General features: G+C 32.4%; 1 protein-coding gene across 2 annotated transcripts in view; it reads right to left on the bottom strand.

Annotated features, from left to right (window-relative positions):
• Positions 1–21,005, bottom strand: part of LOC130441269 (ribosomal protein S6 kinase alpha-5-like) — a 193,218-nt gene that overhangs the window by 104,798 nt on the left and 67,415 nt on the right. For both annotated transcript variants that reach the window (XM_056774865.1, XM_056774864.1), the window contains exon 3: positions 3,140–3,358. In XM_056774865.1, the coding sequence (XP_056630843.1) occupies positions 3,140–3,358 (219 nt within the window). The remainder of the gene's footprint in view (positions 1–3,139; positions 3,359–21,005) is intronic.

Here is a 21,005-nt window from a genome sequence, read left to right on the forward strand (position 1 = left end):
TCGATAAAACGTACCGTATATTATATTTGTAGTTCATATCGTTAACATATCGTGGTATTGAAGTTACAATAGAAATATTTAATATTTATCCTCCACCTCTATACAAGTTACATATCAAGCGTTTAAAGTCGTTTTTCACAGAAATATCAATCAACCATAAAAACATTTCCGAGTAAAGATGTGAAACTAAGCACTACAGGTTTTATTTAAATATGCATATTAATAGTAAATGGAACAATGTATAGTTATTTTAAAATGAATTTCCTACTAAAAATAAAATTTTTATTAAAATGAAAATATTTTTCTAATTTACGTTTAATAATTTCAAATCAGTATAACTATTTGAAAAACCGATATTGAATCGACGGTTCTTAACGGCATTGAACTTGATTACACCCGCTTCTTGGAAAAAAACATTATTTTGGCAAAAAAAAAACTATTCCTAGAAGAAAATAAGCGTGTTGGAAATTACGTGTTTTAAGTATAAAACGAACATAATGACATAACAGTTTTTTAAAATTATAGAAGGTCTTCCAACTAAAACTAACAATTTATATGCATTTATTTTTTTGTTAAACCACACGTTGTATTTTACTTATTCAAAAAAAAATTGAGAAAATTAAAATTTATTATAATTGTGTTATTTCAGAAATTCAATAGAAATAATAAATTTTCTAATTATCGTACCTATGATCAAATATGACTTATTTTATAAAAATGAACAATATATGTATTTCCATATATAACCCAGTATGAGGATTGCTCCTAAGTTTTGAAATAGACAAATAAAAACAAATATTTATAACTGAATATGGCTTTATTGTTTTTTAAAAAATTATCCATGATCCAAGATCAATACACTTTTGCATACTTTCGAACCAATTGTCACAGCATTTTTACCATTTCTATTGAGGTACCTCCAAAACATGTGATTTGAACGCATCAACCCCTTCTTCTGGTGTAGAGAAACGTTGCCCTCACAATTTATTTCCTCTGCGGAAATTAGATGAAATGGGTGCCAAACAAAGACTGTACGGCGGATGACCCATCAATTTGATGTTTTCACTGTTATATGTACACATCGATGTTTTCTGGCACAATAGCTGATTTTGCTTCATCACCTAAAGTCAAAACGAGTTAACCGGCATGCCGCTGTTGATTTAATCCATGAAAATGTTATTAATTTTCATTTTTTAACCAAGATGAATGTTTCATGTATCTATAAACAACTCAAATAGCACTCGTATGAGTTCGTTTACCATTAAAAATGTCAAACTTCAGTGCCATATCTCAAAACTTGAAAAGCAACCCTCGTATAGAATCCAGTTATGAGTTTTGCAAAATAGGACCAGAAGGGTCATTAAACTTATTCAATTTTGAAGGGACTAATTAAAAAAATGAGGTAGATCAAATCAGTTGTTACAGCTCAACGTACGGCACGCAATTTGTACATTTCATAAACAAGAATTGAAATTTAAAAAAAAAAATCAGTAGCCGTTTTCAAGCATAGCAGATTTCGTGATTTGTCTTGACTGTTCAATAAATCTAGAGTCATAGAATGTCCCAAAGACTATACGTCTTTTCAATGACTTCTAAGATTCTCTTCAAAAGCGATAATTATAAATTGTCATAAACTACTATTCTGGTAAGCATTTTAAACAGAATTTTCATCAACTAAACATCGTTGTATTCGATTGGTTTGGTTAGAAACTCATAAACAACCCACAAGTTTAATTATTGTAATTACTCTTAACGAAATTGTATAATTTCAAACATTTCATTACAAATCATGTGTATCTTTCATAACAAACTGATTTTCACTCACTACCACTATCATTATCTCCTTTCCTGGGGAAAAAATCATTATATTGAGCCCAACAAAAACTGGCCATTTCTCATCAAGAATTTGTTTCAGGACTTCTTCCCATAATTTTATTTACTTCATTTTCCTTTCCTACACAAGATTATATTTTCTCCAACGTTTTACAATTGCTTATACGTAGTGCTAGGAATTCGAAACGACCAAACAATATTCTGTTAGAAAGAAGAAGCTTTTGAATTTTACGTCGTTTCCGCTAAATAGTAGTAACGCGCTTTTGTCAAATCGAAGCTCAGTAGTTGTCGGCACAACAGAAAGCGATTTTCGTGCATCATGAATTCCGTACCACGTATGGTATTGATCCTTCCACAGCCCAGATCATAAGAAGATTATAAGATCGTCATTGTGTATCCAATGAAGATGTGAAAGCGTTAGAGTTTCTGAAAGTCACTGTTTATTTCCCCCTCCTTCCAATAACATTGGTTGGATTGAGGAACCGTTTTAGAGCAGCCATCGAATTAATTACCCAAGTAACCTCATGTCTATATAATCATAAATATAAACTTTTGGAACGCCCTGTACATTGCATGTTCTTAAATATTCAATATTCTAACGAATGACCGAGAAAGGCTTCAAGTGAACTAAAAAGAGTTAGCATATTCAAATATTTCAATCTTTAATTTAATTCGATACCTTTCGAGGAATTCAGAAAGAATGAAAAAATTTAGTTATTTCTAATCTCATAAAATATTTAGGATTATAGAACGGCACAGGTATAAACTAAATGATTTATTATATGAAACGAGTGAAAACACTAGTTTATGGCGAGCAGTCCAACAGAGTCCATGGCATTAAATCCTAATGAAACAGTTTGAAAAACATTCCAACATCATCTGACGCGAAAACTGTGAGGCACCATTATTGTGAGGATTGTGTTCGCTTTAAATGAGGTTAATAACGTCTTTTAATTCAATCAAGTTACCGTATCGAGTTTGTCTGGATTCGTTTAGTTCTGTCTGGTGGAATTTTATTGAAAATAACGCAGATACTATTTGTTCCCTAATGGAATTTTCGTAATATTTTTTTATACATTTTCAACATCAACTTTTTGTATTTTCCGTGGTTCTTGAGAATTCTAGTATTCGTGGTCTTAATTTACTACAATAGGAATGCCATCAAATATTGTCATCATATATACTTAACCTCACATTTCTTCTTCAAATGTTACAATAATATAGTAGACGAATTTTTTAGTAAATTTACACATAATGGCGTTTTTTTACAATGGTTAATACAGAAAAGTTAATTTTTGCGACTTACCTAATATGAGGTGTAACTTAGCATCCGTTTGGAAGGCATAATGTAAGGTAACTAGGAAGGGATTGTCACGGACGGCCTCGAGGACTTGTCTTTCAGTTTTTGTATGTTCAGTCGTTTTTTTCTTTTGAACTATCGTTGCTTTTTTCAGTACTTTCATCGCGTACAGACGACCGTCGTCAAAACCGCCGCGTTTTCTAACTAGGAACACTTTACCATAAGCTGAAACAAAAAATATACATAATAAATGTGTGTTCCATAAATAATGTATTTTTTATTTCACTGAGAATATTTTTGTTGAGTTTGTTGCATTTAAGTAGTAGAGTAGGAAATGATTTCAAAAATAACTTTATAATCTATGATAAATTCAAATATTTGGGTCAAAAATGTCAGGGTACAACCAATACGGGATAGGAAATAACACCAGATAAAGATTATAATACTCAACGAACGATGTGAACCATTGCCTAATATACATGAAAATATGAAGATTGGAAGTTTTGTGGGCACTTATAGTCTCTACTACACCCTGATTGGCGTTTAACATAGCTCAATACTTCACCATCATTTATACATATAATCTCCCAATGTAATAAAACGATGCGTGCTCATCCCTTTTACTCCAGACATTCGCTCAGTCCACAAACGATGCCAAAATTGCCTGATGCAGTTTTCAAATTGATGTCGACCCTCAACACCCAAAAAATCCAGCAGCACGATTTCCACGTGACATTTTGGATCAGCGCCTCGAGATCCCTAAGGAAGTCGTTTATTTGTAAGCGCCCTCTCAATTGAACGTTATCAATCTGGGAATATCTCTAACTTACTTATACATGTATGAAAGATACATTCGATTGATGATCAAATATAAAGCAAATGGCTGTGTGGAAACGTTGACTAATTATGGACATCGTATTTTTTCTAAAACAGTAACATAGGAAAAAACAAACATACCACTTTCTGACTTGTCAGTATAGCCGTGCGTGAATTTGCCAAGATTTATTAACAATGGCGAGAAAACAAAGTGGAAGCAATTAATTTTGAATACAGCAAACTTGTATATCATAAAATTTTTCCACGCAGTTCTTGAGCTAGTCAAAATTCGCAGGTTAATGTTTACGTGAATGCAGTCATTGAACAGCCACCCTATTCGCATTATTTGGCCATGTGTGATTTCTGATTATTCTTCAACCAGAAGAAAAATTTACGTGGTCTACGTTTCATGACGGAACATAAGATAGATAAAGCAATTTTTTGAGAGCACCAAAAAAATTAAACGCTTTAAGCTTCTATGTTGTGATTACAGTGTATCTCAATATATATAACAGTCACCCTCAAAATATAATTTAAAATTTTATATTGCACTTGCAGTAAATAGTATTATTTAATCATCACCTTCATGATTACCAGTCATATGTCTCTCTTTATTCAATTCGGTATTTTTCAAAAGGTGAACCTTGATGCAAGTTTTTAATAAAAACCTTGACCAGAATGTCCACTATCTATTTAGAAGAATTATTGCACACCAATTACAAGTTTCACTTTTCTCTATGATATTTACAAATAACTGAACATTTATTTATTGTTGTTTATAAATAAAATCATGAAATATTGTTATTTATGCGTCAAGTTTGAAAATAAATAAATTATTGGGCAAGGACATATACGTGTCTTGATGTTACATCGAAATTGATATATTTTTTAAACATCATTATTTTATTTATGTTTAAAATTTTCGAACAATAATATTTTATATGGTTAATATGATCGAATTCTTATTATAATAGTAATTAATCATTACTTGTATGTATTACATAATATGATTATTGTATTAAACAACAAAACACGTAGAAATTAGTTATTCCCTTTATTTTGAAAAGCGTGTGTATTAACAAAGCTTTTCACATGAGTACATCACAATGTTTTTTCTCCGACCATGGAATAAACTATAACATTTAACAGAAGAAACAATTTATTACATATTATATTATCATTGTAATAAGCACAACAAATCACAAATTAAAATTAATTAATTTATTTATTATATGTATTTACCAATTATTGATATTAATTGTATTAGTGTTGTAACAATAATGAATTCTAATTTTCAAAGTTTGTGACACTATTTATTATAATAAAAGTAAAGTCATAAGACAGTTTTTAGGACTTTAATGACAAGGAAGAACAATTACTTCAGTATTGCTTCCAATGTTTGTGGAAGTTGCAGCATTCGAAGAGAAATGTCACTTTTCATTCTAGTTTCTCCTTCGCAATGAGATGCAGGGGTATTATTATATACATAATACAGTGAATGAGAAATTTTGTAAATTGTAGCCATTGGACGAGGATGGTCCTGGAAGTACCTCGCCTTACCTAGAGATAGCGGTACTTGCTGAAAGGACACAACCTATACAGCATATGTTTCAAGTTTGAAGACGCCACGTTGTTTAGTATTTGTTTTGCAGTCAACAATAGTGAACGTTTTCAGTGAATTGTGATACTGAACTAGATTCTACTCTAGGTGAGACTTCTCCTTGGGTAGCAGAAGCAGATTTTAAGCGAGGCCGTACGACCTGCGAAGTCCAGCATTGCAATAGTCGACCAAATGAGGTGACGACTCCAGAAATGTTGGAGAAAATTCACAAAGCGGTATTGGGGTATTGGATGATCGTTTACTGAAAGTGCGCAAGCTAGCAGACATAGTAGGTATTTCAAAAAGTGAAAATTTTGACAGGAGAAAGCTGTGCGCTAGATGGGTGCCGCGTTTTGATCAATGGTTTTCAATTGACCCACATTCTTGTAGTGAAAATTGGAATCAATATTGTCAAAATTGTAACGTAAAATAATCAGCAAAAGCTTTACGATGTCATCAGGTTGGTCAAATGTTTCGCTCTTCGGTATTTAAATAGGACAAAAATGCCTATCAATCTCAAAATACTTGCAAAATATTTACTTTTTCTGTAAACTAAGTATGTTTTGCACAGATTTGTTTGTAATAACTGATATTTTGCGTACTGGCATTTCCATATAGAAAAACTCACTACATTTACTCAATTCTTAATATTTAGTACTTATTTTTCTCATTTCACAAAATTATTTCCACATTTTTGTGCCTAACTTGAATATATGTAAAATTTCTCATAAAATTTTGAAAGTGCAGACTGAAGTTTTCAGATTATTAATCCTCAAAAAATATAACTTGTCTCTCGTCTCTTCTTGGGGAAATATTCAGCATCAACTCGTAAAATAAGTTTTCTAAATAACGGAAAAATCTATATATGTAAACTATTTGAAAAACATAATTTCTTCTGTAGGAAATGAATGATATATATGTCTGGTTTTCAATACTGTTCTAATTCTTCCTTCGTTGTCGGGTATTGAGAGACAATTCCTAAGGAGAAGCATTCACAGAGCGCCAGACCAACGACTGTCTGTTTCCTGGTTATTAACGGGTCTCAGTGCTGTCTTCGATTTACGAGAGAAATATGTTATTGGCAACGAGTTTTCAGTGCCATGTATAAATCCATCAATAGGTATTTCTGCTAATAGTGATTGACCTGATATTTGTATAATTATACACAATTTTGTGAAACAAGGAAATATCATAAATAAAACCAAATGAAATTCTTTTAGTCAGTTAAATTAATTGAATTCCCCTCAAAGATGAATTGAGGGCTTCGTTCATCACAATAACTTCATTTTAAGCAAGTGTTTTAGGTTTGAAAAGGATTTAATATGTTACCACAAAATTGCATCACAAGATTCTGGATACACACTCAAGCAAACAACAAAACAAAGTGGGAAAACAATGTAATAAATAGATCAAATGATTGTCTATTGTTATATATAATTTCTTTACTACTTATATGAATGAAATGAGTCAAATATAGCGCCCAGCAATATGGAACATTGCAAGAAAAGAAATGGGTGTTAATAACCGAAAATGGTAATGTGAGGCGAACAGATAGGGAAATAGGAATAGAAGGTATTGGAATGGGACAATAACGTTTCAATACTTAGGACTAAAAAACAACGAGTCAGGAGCTTAAATCAACCAAAAGATACAGAAAACGATTATCATAGATTATATAATATACCTTACTTAATCCTGATGCCTTTCCATTTTTTCAGGTGTAAGACTTGGTGGAGTTAGTCATTATCTGTGTTTCCTTTTCCACAGCTGTTTCCTATTCTGTGTCTTTTGTTTTAATTCCTACCATCTTATTCCTTGTTTTCCTTGCCTGCTTTATTTCATTTGTTCAGCTCTTCTTCGGTTTTCCTTTCTTTTTTGTTAGTGCTCCATATACACTCTGTATTAATCGTTATTCTTTCATTCTCATGACATTGCCAAACTGCCAAACCATCTGAATTGTCCTTTTTCGATTTTCTTTTAAATTCATTTTCTCTTATAATGTTAATTCTTATCATGACGTATATTGATTTATTACAATCTACTTTTTTTTGAAATCCTATATATATGTTCTTTTTATTTTGCTTTTTTGTTTTAATGTCCATGTCCATGTCCATGTCCATGTCTCCCCAAGGTAGTGCCGTAGAAGTGGCTGCTCTGGATGCTAAACCGATCTGTTATGAAGCGTAGTGAACAACCCCAAAAGCCATTTGGGGTTAGAACTTATTGTTCCATAAATTTGGTAAGTAAAAAAAATAATTTCATGCAAGGTCAAAATATTGCATATGATGAATCTTTACGTTCGGGGATACTATTTTTAGCTCCCAACCCGAGCGAGTCATGAAGAAGACCAAAAGGTTAGTTTTACAAAATTGTTCCAATCTAATTGTACTGAGATGTGGCTGATCGTTAAACCAAGAGTAACTATTCGTGTGGGATCGAGACATATTGAGACCAAAAAAAAGGTTTAAATTACCTTCAGTTTCTGAAGACGATAACTTGGTTATCTAAATGCGCGTCAGACAGTGTAATTGATAAAACTCTTTCTCGTTACTATCATTGTAGATTCAGGTTGTACGCCTATGAATAGATAATAAATTATCAACAAAATTACTTTGAAATTTTTGAAATTTGTCTCTTTAAACGTAAAGTACAGCTGGTGCTAACAGTTTTCCCCCTCGGTCGAACAAATTGTTGAATATAGTATAATCACTTTGGGAGCAGATTCAACAAATATATATATATATATATATATATATATATATATATATATATATATATATATATATATATATATATTTGTATACATTTAAATTCAATAATCTGTAGAGTATCAACCGCATCTCATCATTATTCTGAAGAGGGTGAGTTTCCCCTAGCGTTCGAATATTTTCTTCACTCTACTCGTTGACACCCAGAGCTTTCACAAAATTAATAGTAGCGTTCCCTCGTTATAATTATTATTGAGAGAAGTCCCCGATGCACAATGTGGAAAATATTATCTTCACGATCGTTTTCATTAAAATAACGACGACCAATTATTTTTACATACATCTATGGTGAGCTACTAACGGAGCTATAAAATTTAAGAGTAGATTGCATTTATTCAAAAAAAAAACAGCAGCATATGCATTTAAAGAAGTGAGAAATCAGGATTTGTCTTCGAAAACACTAAGTCCCACAAGGTTTAACAGCAGTTATGGAAGATTAACTTTGCGAACAATTTAACAAACTTTGATATATATACTGCACAATCTGGAGAATATTGAAGCAACTAACTCAAACACTGGTGGAGATGCTCACGGATAAGGACTTTTTTAACAAAATTAACATTCTTTCAAAGCACATACAGAATCATGATGTAGCCTAGGTGACTGACCCCGTAGTGGTGTCCATAAATGGTTTGTGAAATGTTACAAAAATTTTATACTGAAGCACTTCATTTCTGTAAAAAACACTTTGAGGGGCCAAAAGTTCAGCGCAAAAGATAATTTATACCTAAAATAAGATGAGGTGATATTCATTCTGAATATGATTCAATTCAATCCTCTGTTAGATACACTGAGTGAGAGTATTAGGTCACAATTTAAAAAAAAAAACACTTGGCTGTACTCTGTAACAAGGAATTGCTGCTGACGGCTTCGACAAGGAATAACTAAGTTTGTAAAGACCCCATCAAAGACGCATGTTTTGTTGTAAGTTCCGCGTTTGGTTTCGAAAATGATGTATTTTTAAGAAAGAAGCTTATCAGACCAAATTGATCGACATCTTGTGTTAAATTTGGTTTCTCAATTCAATACTGAAAATGTTCACAACCAGAATGTATTCCCTAACTTATTCAAGCTTCTGCAACTGTTTCTGACTATCCCTGTGTCCATTGCAACGGCAGATTGATCTTGCAGTGTCTTGAAACGCATCAAAAACTATTTGAGGAATTCTATGTTTAACAGATTTAGCTAAGCTAGCCATTGAACATGCGTTATACCAGGCGGAAATAAAGACATCTAGCGTTGATTTAAAGCAACAACACTTTAAGAAGACGTATTTGTACTTCCTTCGTTTATACTTTTTCGTTTGTTTGGTTTATTTTATTTCTTTATATGTATTAGTTGTATTTTTCTAGTTGACTTAAACAACCAATGATAATTACTTGTTCAATTACTGAGTTGGTTAATAGTAGCAGATGCACTTAATACATATCTTAACATTTGACATTCTTTGTTCAATGTTAACCATTTAAATGAGGCGTCTAGGGTTTCCTCGCCGTATGTAATTTTGGAAAATATGATGTTGTATCCAGTTATATCCACCATAAATGTCCTCTTCGTTATTGAAGATATCTACTAGGCCTGGAGTTGCTGCGTTGCCACGACATGGAAGCTCCACGGCAAATACTGTGTAAAACTTCTTTTGTACGCTTTGTGGTGAATTTTCATTTTATTTATTCAGAATTTTGCCGATCACTTCAGTTGCCGGGGCTGATTTCTTTGCTTTTCCGGTATCCTCAAAAATGTATTTAAAAGGGTTAATTTTCAATAAAACATTGTGAAAACCCTTTTCTGTAAAAGCTTTGCGAAAATATTTCAAATAGTTTTCACAACTCCCTCTTTACAATTAGTCATAGCTTCATATTAAGAGCCCAGTCTTTAGAATAGAACACCAAGTTTTCGTTCGAAGTTTTTTTGCTTCCACACAGCGTGTTTAGATACGTTAAAGTTTCAATGACTTCGCTAATTTGTTAACTTGAAACTATTCCGTAGCGATTCATTGCGATTTCAAGACTTTTCTCACTTTTTGATAAACTTCGAAAGAACATTATTGTTGGCTTATCTATACACCGTAACTATGATCAATTTATGATTTCTATTCGCTAAATTTACCATGGGTTATATAATAAAGAAGATTATGTAATGGCGTTTGTCACGTGACATGTGTGACGCCACATAATAGTAAATAAGTTCACCACAGAACAATCTAGCTGAAGTGAATTTCGTAATTCTGTTCCAAATTATTTGTGAATGATAATTCAAATTTCCAATATACTACAACATAAAATATTGATTCACTATATTTATGTCAATGTCATCTGTTTGAAATAACATTATTTACATTTTTTCCCGGAACGAATGTCCTGAGAATCAATTTGTTTGGGAGCTTAGTGGGTTTTAGAATAATTTTCATCGAAGACGTATATCGCTCAATAAATATCAGTCACGATAAAATTAATCGGTGTTAAATTGTTTATAGTATTCATTTCACGCGTTATTATTAATATTAATAGTTAATAAGAATATTGAACTTTTACAAAGTAGTTTATCTTCTATGTACATAGAGAATATATCTATTAATAATAATTGGGTATATTAACCTCGTAAACTACGTAGCCACCCAAATGTTCATACAAATAAGGACGGAATTTATTTTTTATCACTATCAAGTACGGATGAAAACATATAAATAATTGTGACCACTATAAAAAATGCGAAATTATTTTTTTAACAAAAGTGTCTGGTTATGTAAAATTTCAAATTGTACTTTGTTGTCTCGTGGATTCTGCAGAACTTACTGGGTAAAAATGAAGGCTTAGAAAAAGAAACAATTGAGATATGGCAAAAATAGATTTATTCAAATATCTCAAAAAAAGAACAAGCGCATTTTTGAAAATAGTTTCTTCTAGATTTTTCGAAAGCGAAACTTGATGTGTTAGGCAATGTGAAATTAGAACTCTGTTGTGTCGGGGATTCTTTACCGAAGCATAATTGCATCAGAATTTGTGGAAGAAGAAATCGAGAGATATGTCCAAAAGCAACTACTAGATCTGTTGGAAGAAAAGTAAGTCAAAATTAAAGAAAGAAACAGACTACTGAAATAATTTGTTGTGATATTGAATCAAAATATTTAATTAAGTCACAGTATTTGCCAACTTTCTAAAAACTTGTTTTTAATTGCAAAACATTTCACTTCTCCCATCAAGATTATGAACTAATTTTTTATCTAAAAATTGTAATACAATCATCAAGTGGTTGAGTGCTTCTACGAGGCGCCATATATGGGATCCACATGCTTTGAAGAGTTTTTACATTAATCTGTCAAGATTCGAATAATTAACCAGCAGTTTCAAATGATAGTTTGTGTTTTCTATGGTACACTCGTGAGGAAAAAAATTCGACTCAGGCAATAACTCCTGCAATCGCAAGTCACTGACAAAAAAATTGAGTAGAATCTTAAAACTAATGCTATTAGTTATATAAAATATTGTAATATTTCTTGCTCTCACAGCCCAACAATATGTTATAATCAATAACCACCCTTTTATGTTTGTTTACAATAATGTTAATTCGGTATAGTTGATAAAAGGTTATCTACCTGACCCAACACTATCATTTAACATCAAACTTGAACTTATACACATCTTTGTTAATAACAAACAAGAATTCCACCCGACAATGAACATTACAAGTCATAAACCTGTCAAGCGGTTATCCTATGGCGACAAGGTCAGAATCAGCAAGCAATGACCATTGCGCTAAACATGAGTCAGTCTGCTGTTTCCATAGTTTACCGTCATTACCAAGAGACTTGTAACTTTCATTCAAGTCGCGGTTTCGGAAAAAAAAAGGTGCACATCCGAGAGAAATGACTAACTCATTGTCAGCACATCACTCAAACATCGGGTCTTCACTGGTTAGGTCCAACAGGAGCTCAGATAAACTCGAGGAGTGTCTGTGAGTAACTGGGCAGTCACAAGAAGACAGATATCCTTGAGCAGAAAAGGCCAGCTCAAAGTAACCCAAACCCACCAAGCAGCCAAGTCTAAGATTTGCCCGAGAAAACGTCAAATGGATTGACGAACAATGGTGCTTCTCAGACGAAAGCAAACTGTGCTTGAATGGTAGTGATAGAAGAGGACGAGTCTACAGAATACCCTACGCCCGTTAGATCTTAATATAGGACAATGCCCGTACACATACTGCAGGTTCCGTACGGCAGTATTTACAGGATGTCGAAATTGCCGTTATGGATTGGCCAGCGCGTAGCCCGGACTTAAATACTATCTAGCATTTGTAGGATGAACTTAAGAAAAAAAATCGGGCTAGAAATCTTGCTTCAGCAACGAAATTAGACCTCAAAACGACGTTCACTGGGAAATGGGATAGCATCGAACAACATAAAGTAAAGAAACTTATTCGATCCATGAAAAATCTATTACTGAATGTATTATTTAGTCTAAAAAACACAAAATTAAATTAATTAGCTACATTATCGGTACACAAAATCATTCGAATTCAAGAGTCAGTGACAGAGGAATCTGAATTATTCATAATCGACAGTTTTGTTCGCCTTCAAATTTCAATGTTCACGCATTTAATAACTAATTGTGAAATACATTTTTTGTACCAATAATGTTCTCATTTATTTCTTATTTTCTACGAAATTTTTTGAAATGTAATAACAGCCAGAATAGCGAATAGAGTGGATGTTGTCTTGATGAAAATTTATTTATATTGAGTATACTATGCCTATTAAAGAAACTTTACACTCTGCGTTTATTGTTTTATGCGTGGAGGCAAAAATCCTTTTGTTTTTATTTAGGATCATGATGGTATTCCCAAGTCTCATCTACAGTTGTTAAATGACACACAATGATTTATTGTATCTTTTCTAGAACGCTCCTATTGTTGAGAAAGTTGAAAACGAGTTTATCTTTGTCCGGTGTCATCGAATGCGGAATCTATTTTGCACCATTATTATGTTATTCAAAAATGAGGCCAAAGTATTGCTAACAATTCCTAATGAGTGGCCTAAGGCTCCTATGGAATATTCATAGATTAATCGACGATTTTTTATAAGAATTTTTGTTATGTTACCTCACATTGACGTATTTTTTGCAAATACTTCATGTAGATCGTCTTTAAACGCAGCAGTCCTGCCTTCACTATAATCAAGTTCTTCCATTGTGCTAAAATACTTTGAACTACTGACATTATACAAATGAGTTGATTACGATCTACATGAAACTTCACACGTCTTTACAAAGACGTTATACCACTTTGAGAAACAAACCTTATAGCTCCATTGAACGACAGAACTTATTGAACAGCCTTTACGCCACAACAAATTAATTTTAATATTCCTATTTTATGCCATTAAGATATGCTACGCCCTATCTGTGTCATATTTTCTTCCAAGGATTCCCACATTTAATCTTGATCTGTATAGTGTCAAAGGCCGCTTTCAGATCTAAGTATATATATATGATATAATTCTTTCCAGGATTTTCCTTTCCTTGTGTCTAGAACTCTGATAAACACTTTAAATGAACTGTGAACCAAACATCTCGTTAATAATAGAAATAATAATAAAGAAATGAATTAATGTAGCCACTTTTGGAAATAACTGTTTCCGTTTAAATAAGATTTTGAATTTTACGACCGACAACAAATGGAACTTGTATTCATAAATTTAGAGACGTTTTAATATAGTTTTGAAAATTTGTATTCGAATTTCAAGAATATTATTACACAATCTTCTTCAAAAAGTATTTATTTGCAAAGATTCTATACAAGTACAAAATTAATATTTCTATGTTACACAAAAAGTGAGCAACGAAATTGATTAAATGCGGGCGTTCTCCAAGAACTACAAACAAGTAATGGGCGGTGATTTGTTTTTTGTTTTTGATATTTAAATGTCAACGAACTTCGGAATGAACTCATACTTCGAATAATGTCGAGATTTGAATATTATAATGGAGTTACAACCATTTAAATAATTTTCATGCGAAGTTGAAGTGGAAGCTTATACGATACTTTAATTATTTCACTGATTAAAAACAAACTCATCAATTTTATCTTGTTGGATTGGATTATCTTTATTCCAGCGATCAAGCAAGGTAATATTTTATTCTCTTGAAATTATTTCATAAACAATTTTATACAAATAAACGACATTTTCAAATGTACAAATGTAATATTTGTGAATGGTTCCTCATTGGAGCTGCGAAATCAACCGACTTTGTAATACTTCTTTGTACTGATCTTGTCTCATTATTCCTTTTAAGACGTACAGACGTCCAATGTCCTGACCCCTAATCATTCACCAATTCATCACTTTGGTGGGATGTTGGAATGACACACATCCTGAGTTTTATACTGCATAATTTCGTATGCGCTTTCGTTTTTCCTTTCTTACTGAAGCAGACATGTCAAAATGTCAGAAATAATATATATATATATATATATATATATATATATATATATATATATATATATATATATATATATAAACCCACATGTTTCTTGACTATACTTAACTAAAAATGAATCTTCAACAGTCCACATCTTTGTGACGCCATTGTTTGGCCCAATTCGGGTGTTTACTTTAATTACAGCTGTTAATTTGGGCTTCTTGGCAGGGCGAGGTGATTTTATCACCTTTATGGTGGCAAATATATTTTCTAGGCAAATCTCTCTCTAAGCGTGGTTTTATAACGCATTTTTTCTTTCTTTTCGGTCTTAATCAATTTTCTTTTTTAGAAACTTTCAATCTTCGTGATGTTTCCTGGTTTGTAAATGTTTTCGCATTCACAAGGGCCTTCACTTCAGCTTTTTTACTTGGTGAAAGATCGCCTTTTCTACACAAAACGAAAATAGCTCAATTATTTTTTTGAGGACACTGCATACAAAATAAACTAATAACTGGGATATACAACGCCGTCAAACAAACAATTACAGTCCATAAAGCCGCAGTAACTCGTTGTCATTCTGTCTTCCTTAGTCGGAACAGCTTCCACTTATTACGATACTGTTTTGTAGTAGTTTACGTTCATGTATAACAACAGTGTTGCAATATGTTACAAATAAATACAAATAAGTAGTTTACAGCAAATCTTTTAGATAAAAATCAATGTGTATTATTATTGTCTATAAAAATTCGTAATTGGAAGTATTCATCGACAGATACGATTTTCCAAACACGGTATGAAAGGCCAAAAATCAACAAACTGTTTTTCTTTAGTTACAAACCATTGATGTGACGAAAATTCAGGTAATTAATATTAATCGGGTCAAAAAAATACAATTTTTAGATACCTCTACTAGTCTCCAACACGTCCTATTTATTTAATGGAAATAAATCAAAAACAAACATAATATAACACAAGGTAAACCTCCAGATAACATTCAGTCTCTGAAGACGATAACTTGGTTATCGAAACGCGCGTCAGACAGTATAATTGTGAGTGTTGGTTATGTTAAGTATTCAATATGAATATCACGAACGTTTCCAGAAATGCCAACTTGGTAACAATATATAATAAATAATACCGGTTTTTCCATTCTCAATTAAAACGAGCTCCTGAGCTATAAATCTAAAGTGAGGTGGTTAATTTTTGTGTTAGATTACAGTAATAAGGATAGTACCGCATCGCGAAGTAATAGTACCAAGTTTTATGACCTCCTAGTGTTTGTAAGCGAGTCGGACGTTACACTCTACAATCAGCCGGTGGAGATGATGCCGGGCACCGTCAAGGGGCCAGCAGCGTTTTTTCGGGTCGGCGGCCCTCCGATCAACGGTACACTGACAAGTTCACCGACTTTTTCCTTTTTGCGTCGTTTCGCGGTGTTTGTGAATCCCAAGGTCGATCGGTTGGTGGCCGGTTTACCAGCTGGAGGCCCGTCGCTGACTTCTTCATAGATTTATATTTTGATTAATAGAATCGTCAAATCAGATAGTGTCACTCACGTAAACTATTAAATAATATGACGCAATATGGGGTCTTTTGGAAGGAATACTCAATAATTAAATTAATTACGGGAAAGTACTACTAATCAGTATGTTGTTTATACGGATATGATTTATTAACCCACTTTGATACACAAAAACAAAATAAGAAAACTATTTTAAAAAATAGAAAGAAAATTCAATTATACATAAATAAAGAACAATATGGCGAAGAAAAATTGACGAGTTAGAACAAAGTCCGGAATGGAATTTAAAGAAAATGATATAATTAGAGAAAGAAACTGAAAATTATTATCAAGACAGCAGACAAAAATTAACCACACCATCATAGCAGATTTAGAGAGCTTCAGGTCCTGTTTTCGAGTTATGATGTGATAACATTATAATAATAATAAATTAAAAATAAAACTTGGATCGGTTCGCATAAAATAATATATTGTTTAACGAGCAATGAATGATTGTCATTTACCAAGAGTATGAAGTTCGCTGCAAAGCATACGAGCGGGAAATTAGCATTCTATGAGAGTTGTACACTATATTTTTTCTACGGATTCAGTGGATAACAGCGAAATGATGTAATAAATAACATGGACTTCAAATTTAATGTCATTCGAAGAAACGGTTCATAAATATTTGAATTTAAGTTGGCAATTCTGCAGATTCCAAATCGCAGCCGGTTTCACAGAGGACTTTTGACATATTACGATTGAGTATTGTATAAATTGTAAAAAAATAATGCCCATTTTGTTGTTTCTCGTTCTTGTTATTGAAATGGTCTCAGTGATATTTCAATTTTAAGCCACTTATCGTCTACAGAGGAGCAAAACATTGCGAATTTGAAATTTGGAAACTGTTACAAACAATTATAATAATAATTTAGAGTAAATACGTAGTAATTAGAAAAATATCAAACCGAGGCAATTTGTTTTTTAAACGATTATATCGTCTTACAAGAGATTGGTTCAAGTACCTTACATGATAGAATAATTTAGTCACGAATACAAAATCTTCTCATAATTTTTGATCTCTTATTCTCCAGTTACCACCTGTCCCGCATATATAAAGATTCTGGTCGAACAGATGGTCATTCTTATTCATTCAAACTCTCTTTTCGTCTCAAGTTCGTTCAGTATAAAGTGTGTTGTGTGTTGTTTGTGACAGGTGTTGGCGTTGTATAGATGACTTGAGTCAAAGTTTCGAAAAACTCTAGCATTCACTATTAAAATTAAAATGCCTTTTTCGTGACATAAAATATCAAAGTATAGAAAACAGAAAAACTTTTTCTTTTCTAACGAAAGCTCTACTGAATCTATGATAATTTTAGAACATCACTCAATACATGACTGACACACAGATGGCGCTGCCATTGTCAAATCCATATGACGTTTATGAAGTACCAATTTTGTAAAATTTCATGACATTTCGATAAGTCAGAACAAAGTGACATCCATTTAAGTGAAGCTTCTTTTATTATTTTGAAAAAACTTTTTTTGTCAATTTATCATTGCTTCTTGATACTTTTTTTCTGCGGGGCTAGGATTGTGGTGGACAGTATAATAAATCAAGAAGCATTTTATTTATAGTCGTTTTTTGTACTCGTATTTGTCACTATTGATCTTCGAGTGGAGTTATAACTCATCCGACGGTAGAGTGTGGAGCTATAACAAGAATTATATACTGCTACATGATCTGAAACTGATTTGCTTTTAAAATTGAAATCACAGCAATTGAAATGTGAATATAAAAATGTGAAAATTTCACATACGAGAGTTGGGGCGTAGGTCATGGTAGGTATTTTTTTTTCATAAAAAAACAAATTGGGTTGGAAAATACAAAGTGTTAACTAAATTTGTGGACACTGAGTAGCATTGGGATAAATACACTAATTTGTTATTATACTACAAAATAATGACAACACAGTACACATGAATTTGACATGACAAACCAGTGCCTAAAGACTTCCAAAGTACCCTCCTGCCACTGTCATCAGGTCAGCACACGCTGCCAACGGTGTGGGAGGCGCTTAAGACGATCAGCATCAGCATCTGCCGTTCCAAAAGGTTACCTGGTATTGCATAGCATTAGCATTTTGTTGCAAACCGCCTACTACGTAGTAGTTCCTCGATATTGCCAGTAAGATTAAAGTCACATAGCTAAATGTCGGTGATTGCTCCAATTTGTCCCATCCACAACATCACAGTAGCTATTATAGGCTTATTACAAAATCCGGATGTTTGCCACGTCGTACTTGTCGCACCTGTCCTGTCCCTGTAGTATTGTACGGTCACTGTGCTGCTATGTGTAATAAAGTGGTAAACAATCAGACCCCTGACGTCCTACGCGACGATGACCAATAATTTGATTGGGGTAGGATAAGGATTCTCACACTTCTAACCTCTTGATGGTAATTCGTTTCAGAATGGCAGTGTTTTTTTTTCGTTCCACTATTCTATATTTATTGCAAGCGTCCTTAGTGAACACACTGTTTACCATCAGCCACTGAAGACGATAACTCGGTTATCGAAACGCGCGTCAAACAGCGTAATTATGAGTGTTGATTACGTGAACAGAGTGCTCAGTATGAATTTCACTAACGGTTAGAAAACTTCCAACAGTAGTAAGTGTCTTTAGTACATTTCTTTGCGGAACACGGGTATACATTTGGTTTTCTACATTGCAACTCAATATTCCTTTGATCTGACATCTTTCGAATTTCCACCGCGCTCAAAATGCAACGTCTCTGCAACCGTACAACTTATGCCCACGGCTGCGTTGCTTTATACATTGCGTTATACGCTGCACGTCATGTAAGCTTCGTACTTCTTGAAATGATGTCAGTGTAGACAAATTTGACAATGTTTATGACTTAAAAATTGGAATCAGGAAGGAAATGCAGAAACCTATGGTTAGGTTATTATTTTTAGAACCACTTTATAAAAAAAACTGCAAATTGAAATGCGAGGAAAGCAATTAATTTAATTTCTGAGGTTACTACTCCGTATCGTAGATTATTGTTTCGAACAATTAAAAATTTAAAATCGATGTTCTAAAATATTTTAAAATTAATTCAGCATTAATTTTTGGAAGTTGAAACAATATAATTATTTAATTCTATATGAAGGTAGAAATTATTCATGATTGTTTGTTAGCTAAATAATAAACTATACCCGGTGATACGCACAAAGCTCAACATTTCTCTATAATTATATTGAGCTTATCAATAGTTTACATTCTCATTTGTAGAAAGATTAAGTCGCATACTCGTTATATACAAAGATTAGAACCTTATTGAGTTTATTGTTTACTTTTAGTCTTATCGTTAATTTATTAAGTCACTATCAACGTTTACCGACCTTGGAAACAGAAGGAAGAAATTAGGAAACTTGAAAATTCATTCTATTCGTTTATGTAACCATAATCGCCGATGAAAACAGAGTACCGTTATCTTTTATTATTATCAAATGTTTAATAATCTCGAAAAAAAAAACGGTTAATCGTCTGGTTCCATTTATATGTGTGTACATGGACAATCTCATTAAATGTCGATAAATTTATTTTAGTAGTATATAATCACTCATTGTTTGTTATAATCTCTTATAACTCGGTCATCCCAATGGCATTCGTCCTTGGAGCTCGTTTGATTTTTCGTTGTCTTACTGTGAAATGTCGAAAAATTTCATGATAAATTTCAACATTCTTTTCAATATCTTGTCTCCTAGTCCCAAACTCCTTTTTCCATTAGATCTCTTTTTATCTCCTCAATCATTTCTTTTTGAGTATACTTTTTGCCGCGTTTCTGTAATTTTCTTTGTCGTTCTTGATTCTGGAATTTTTTCTAAGTGTCCCAGCCACCCTGGACCATACAATTTATTCAATATCTTGTACATTCAAAAATAAAATTCCAATAACGAAACCATCACCTCAAACTACATAAAATATCTCGTATATACCCAAAAATCAAAAGTTAAAAGAATGTCAAATTGAAATATATTAAAAATACAAAGTTTTGATGTTAGTACCCTGAACTAACTATTCACAGTAAAGTACACCATTTGTTTTTATTTTTGGTTTTGATATAAAAACCCGACGACCAATTTATCTCAAGCTTAAAAATTTAATATGGCTGGTCCCGAAGCTCTAAATCGTCAGGATTAGCAGAATTCACAGTAAAATAGTGTGTAATTATGATTCAAATTATGAAAATATTTTAAATGAGTAAGCATATAAATTGGATATTCAATGAATCATTCGTCTTTTCTCGAAAATAAAGATTTTATATCATCTTATCTTGACAGTTTAAATTCCCGAATAATTTGTCATTACGTTTAAACTCCCTTCAAAACCATCGAAGCAATTTATATTTTTATATCCGGTAATTTCGGTAGCATCCGTATCAGAAGAAGGGCTATGTTGTCTAAAGAAGTCAATCAAATTCCATTTAATTAAATATTTCAACTGTCGGTACCAATCTCTCCTTCCCCACAATTTTATTATCTGTTATTCTATATCTATTTAGGCCAAATTCAATTTATAAAGAAATATATCCCAGATAAACTTATATGCTCAAATATTTTTTGTTCCAAAAATGGAAAATAAATAAGCACAAGCAAAAATTCATTGACTTTCAGTATAAAAAAAATCTTATTAACACATATTCATTCATCTGAACAAAACTACAAGGTAAAAACTTTTAAAAAATATGTATTGTGGAAATAT

This window comes from Diorhabda sublineata, chromosome 3 (assembly GCF_026230105.1).
Source record: "Diorhabda sublineata isolate icDioSubl1.1 chromosome 3, icDioSubl1.1, whole genome shotgun sequence".
NCBI lineage: Eukaryota > Metazoa > Arthropoda > Insecta > Coleoptera > Chrysomelidae > Diorhabda > Diorhabda sublineata.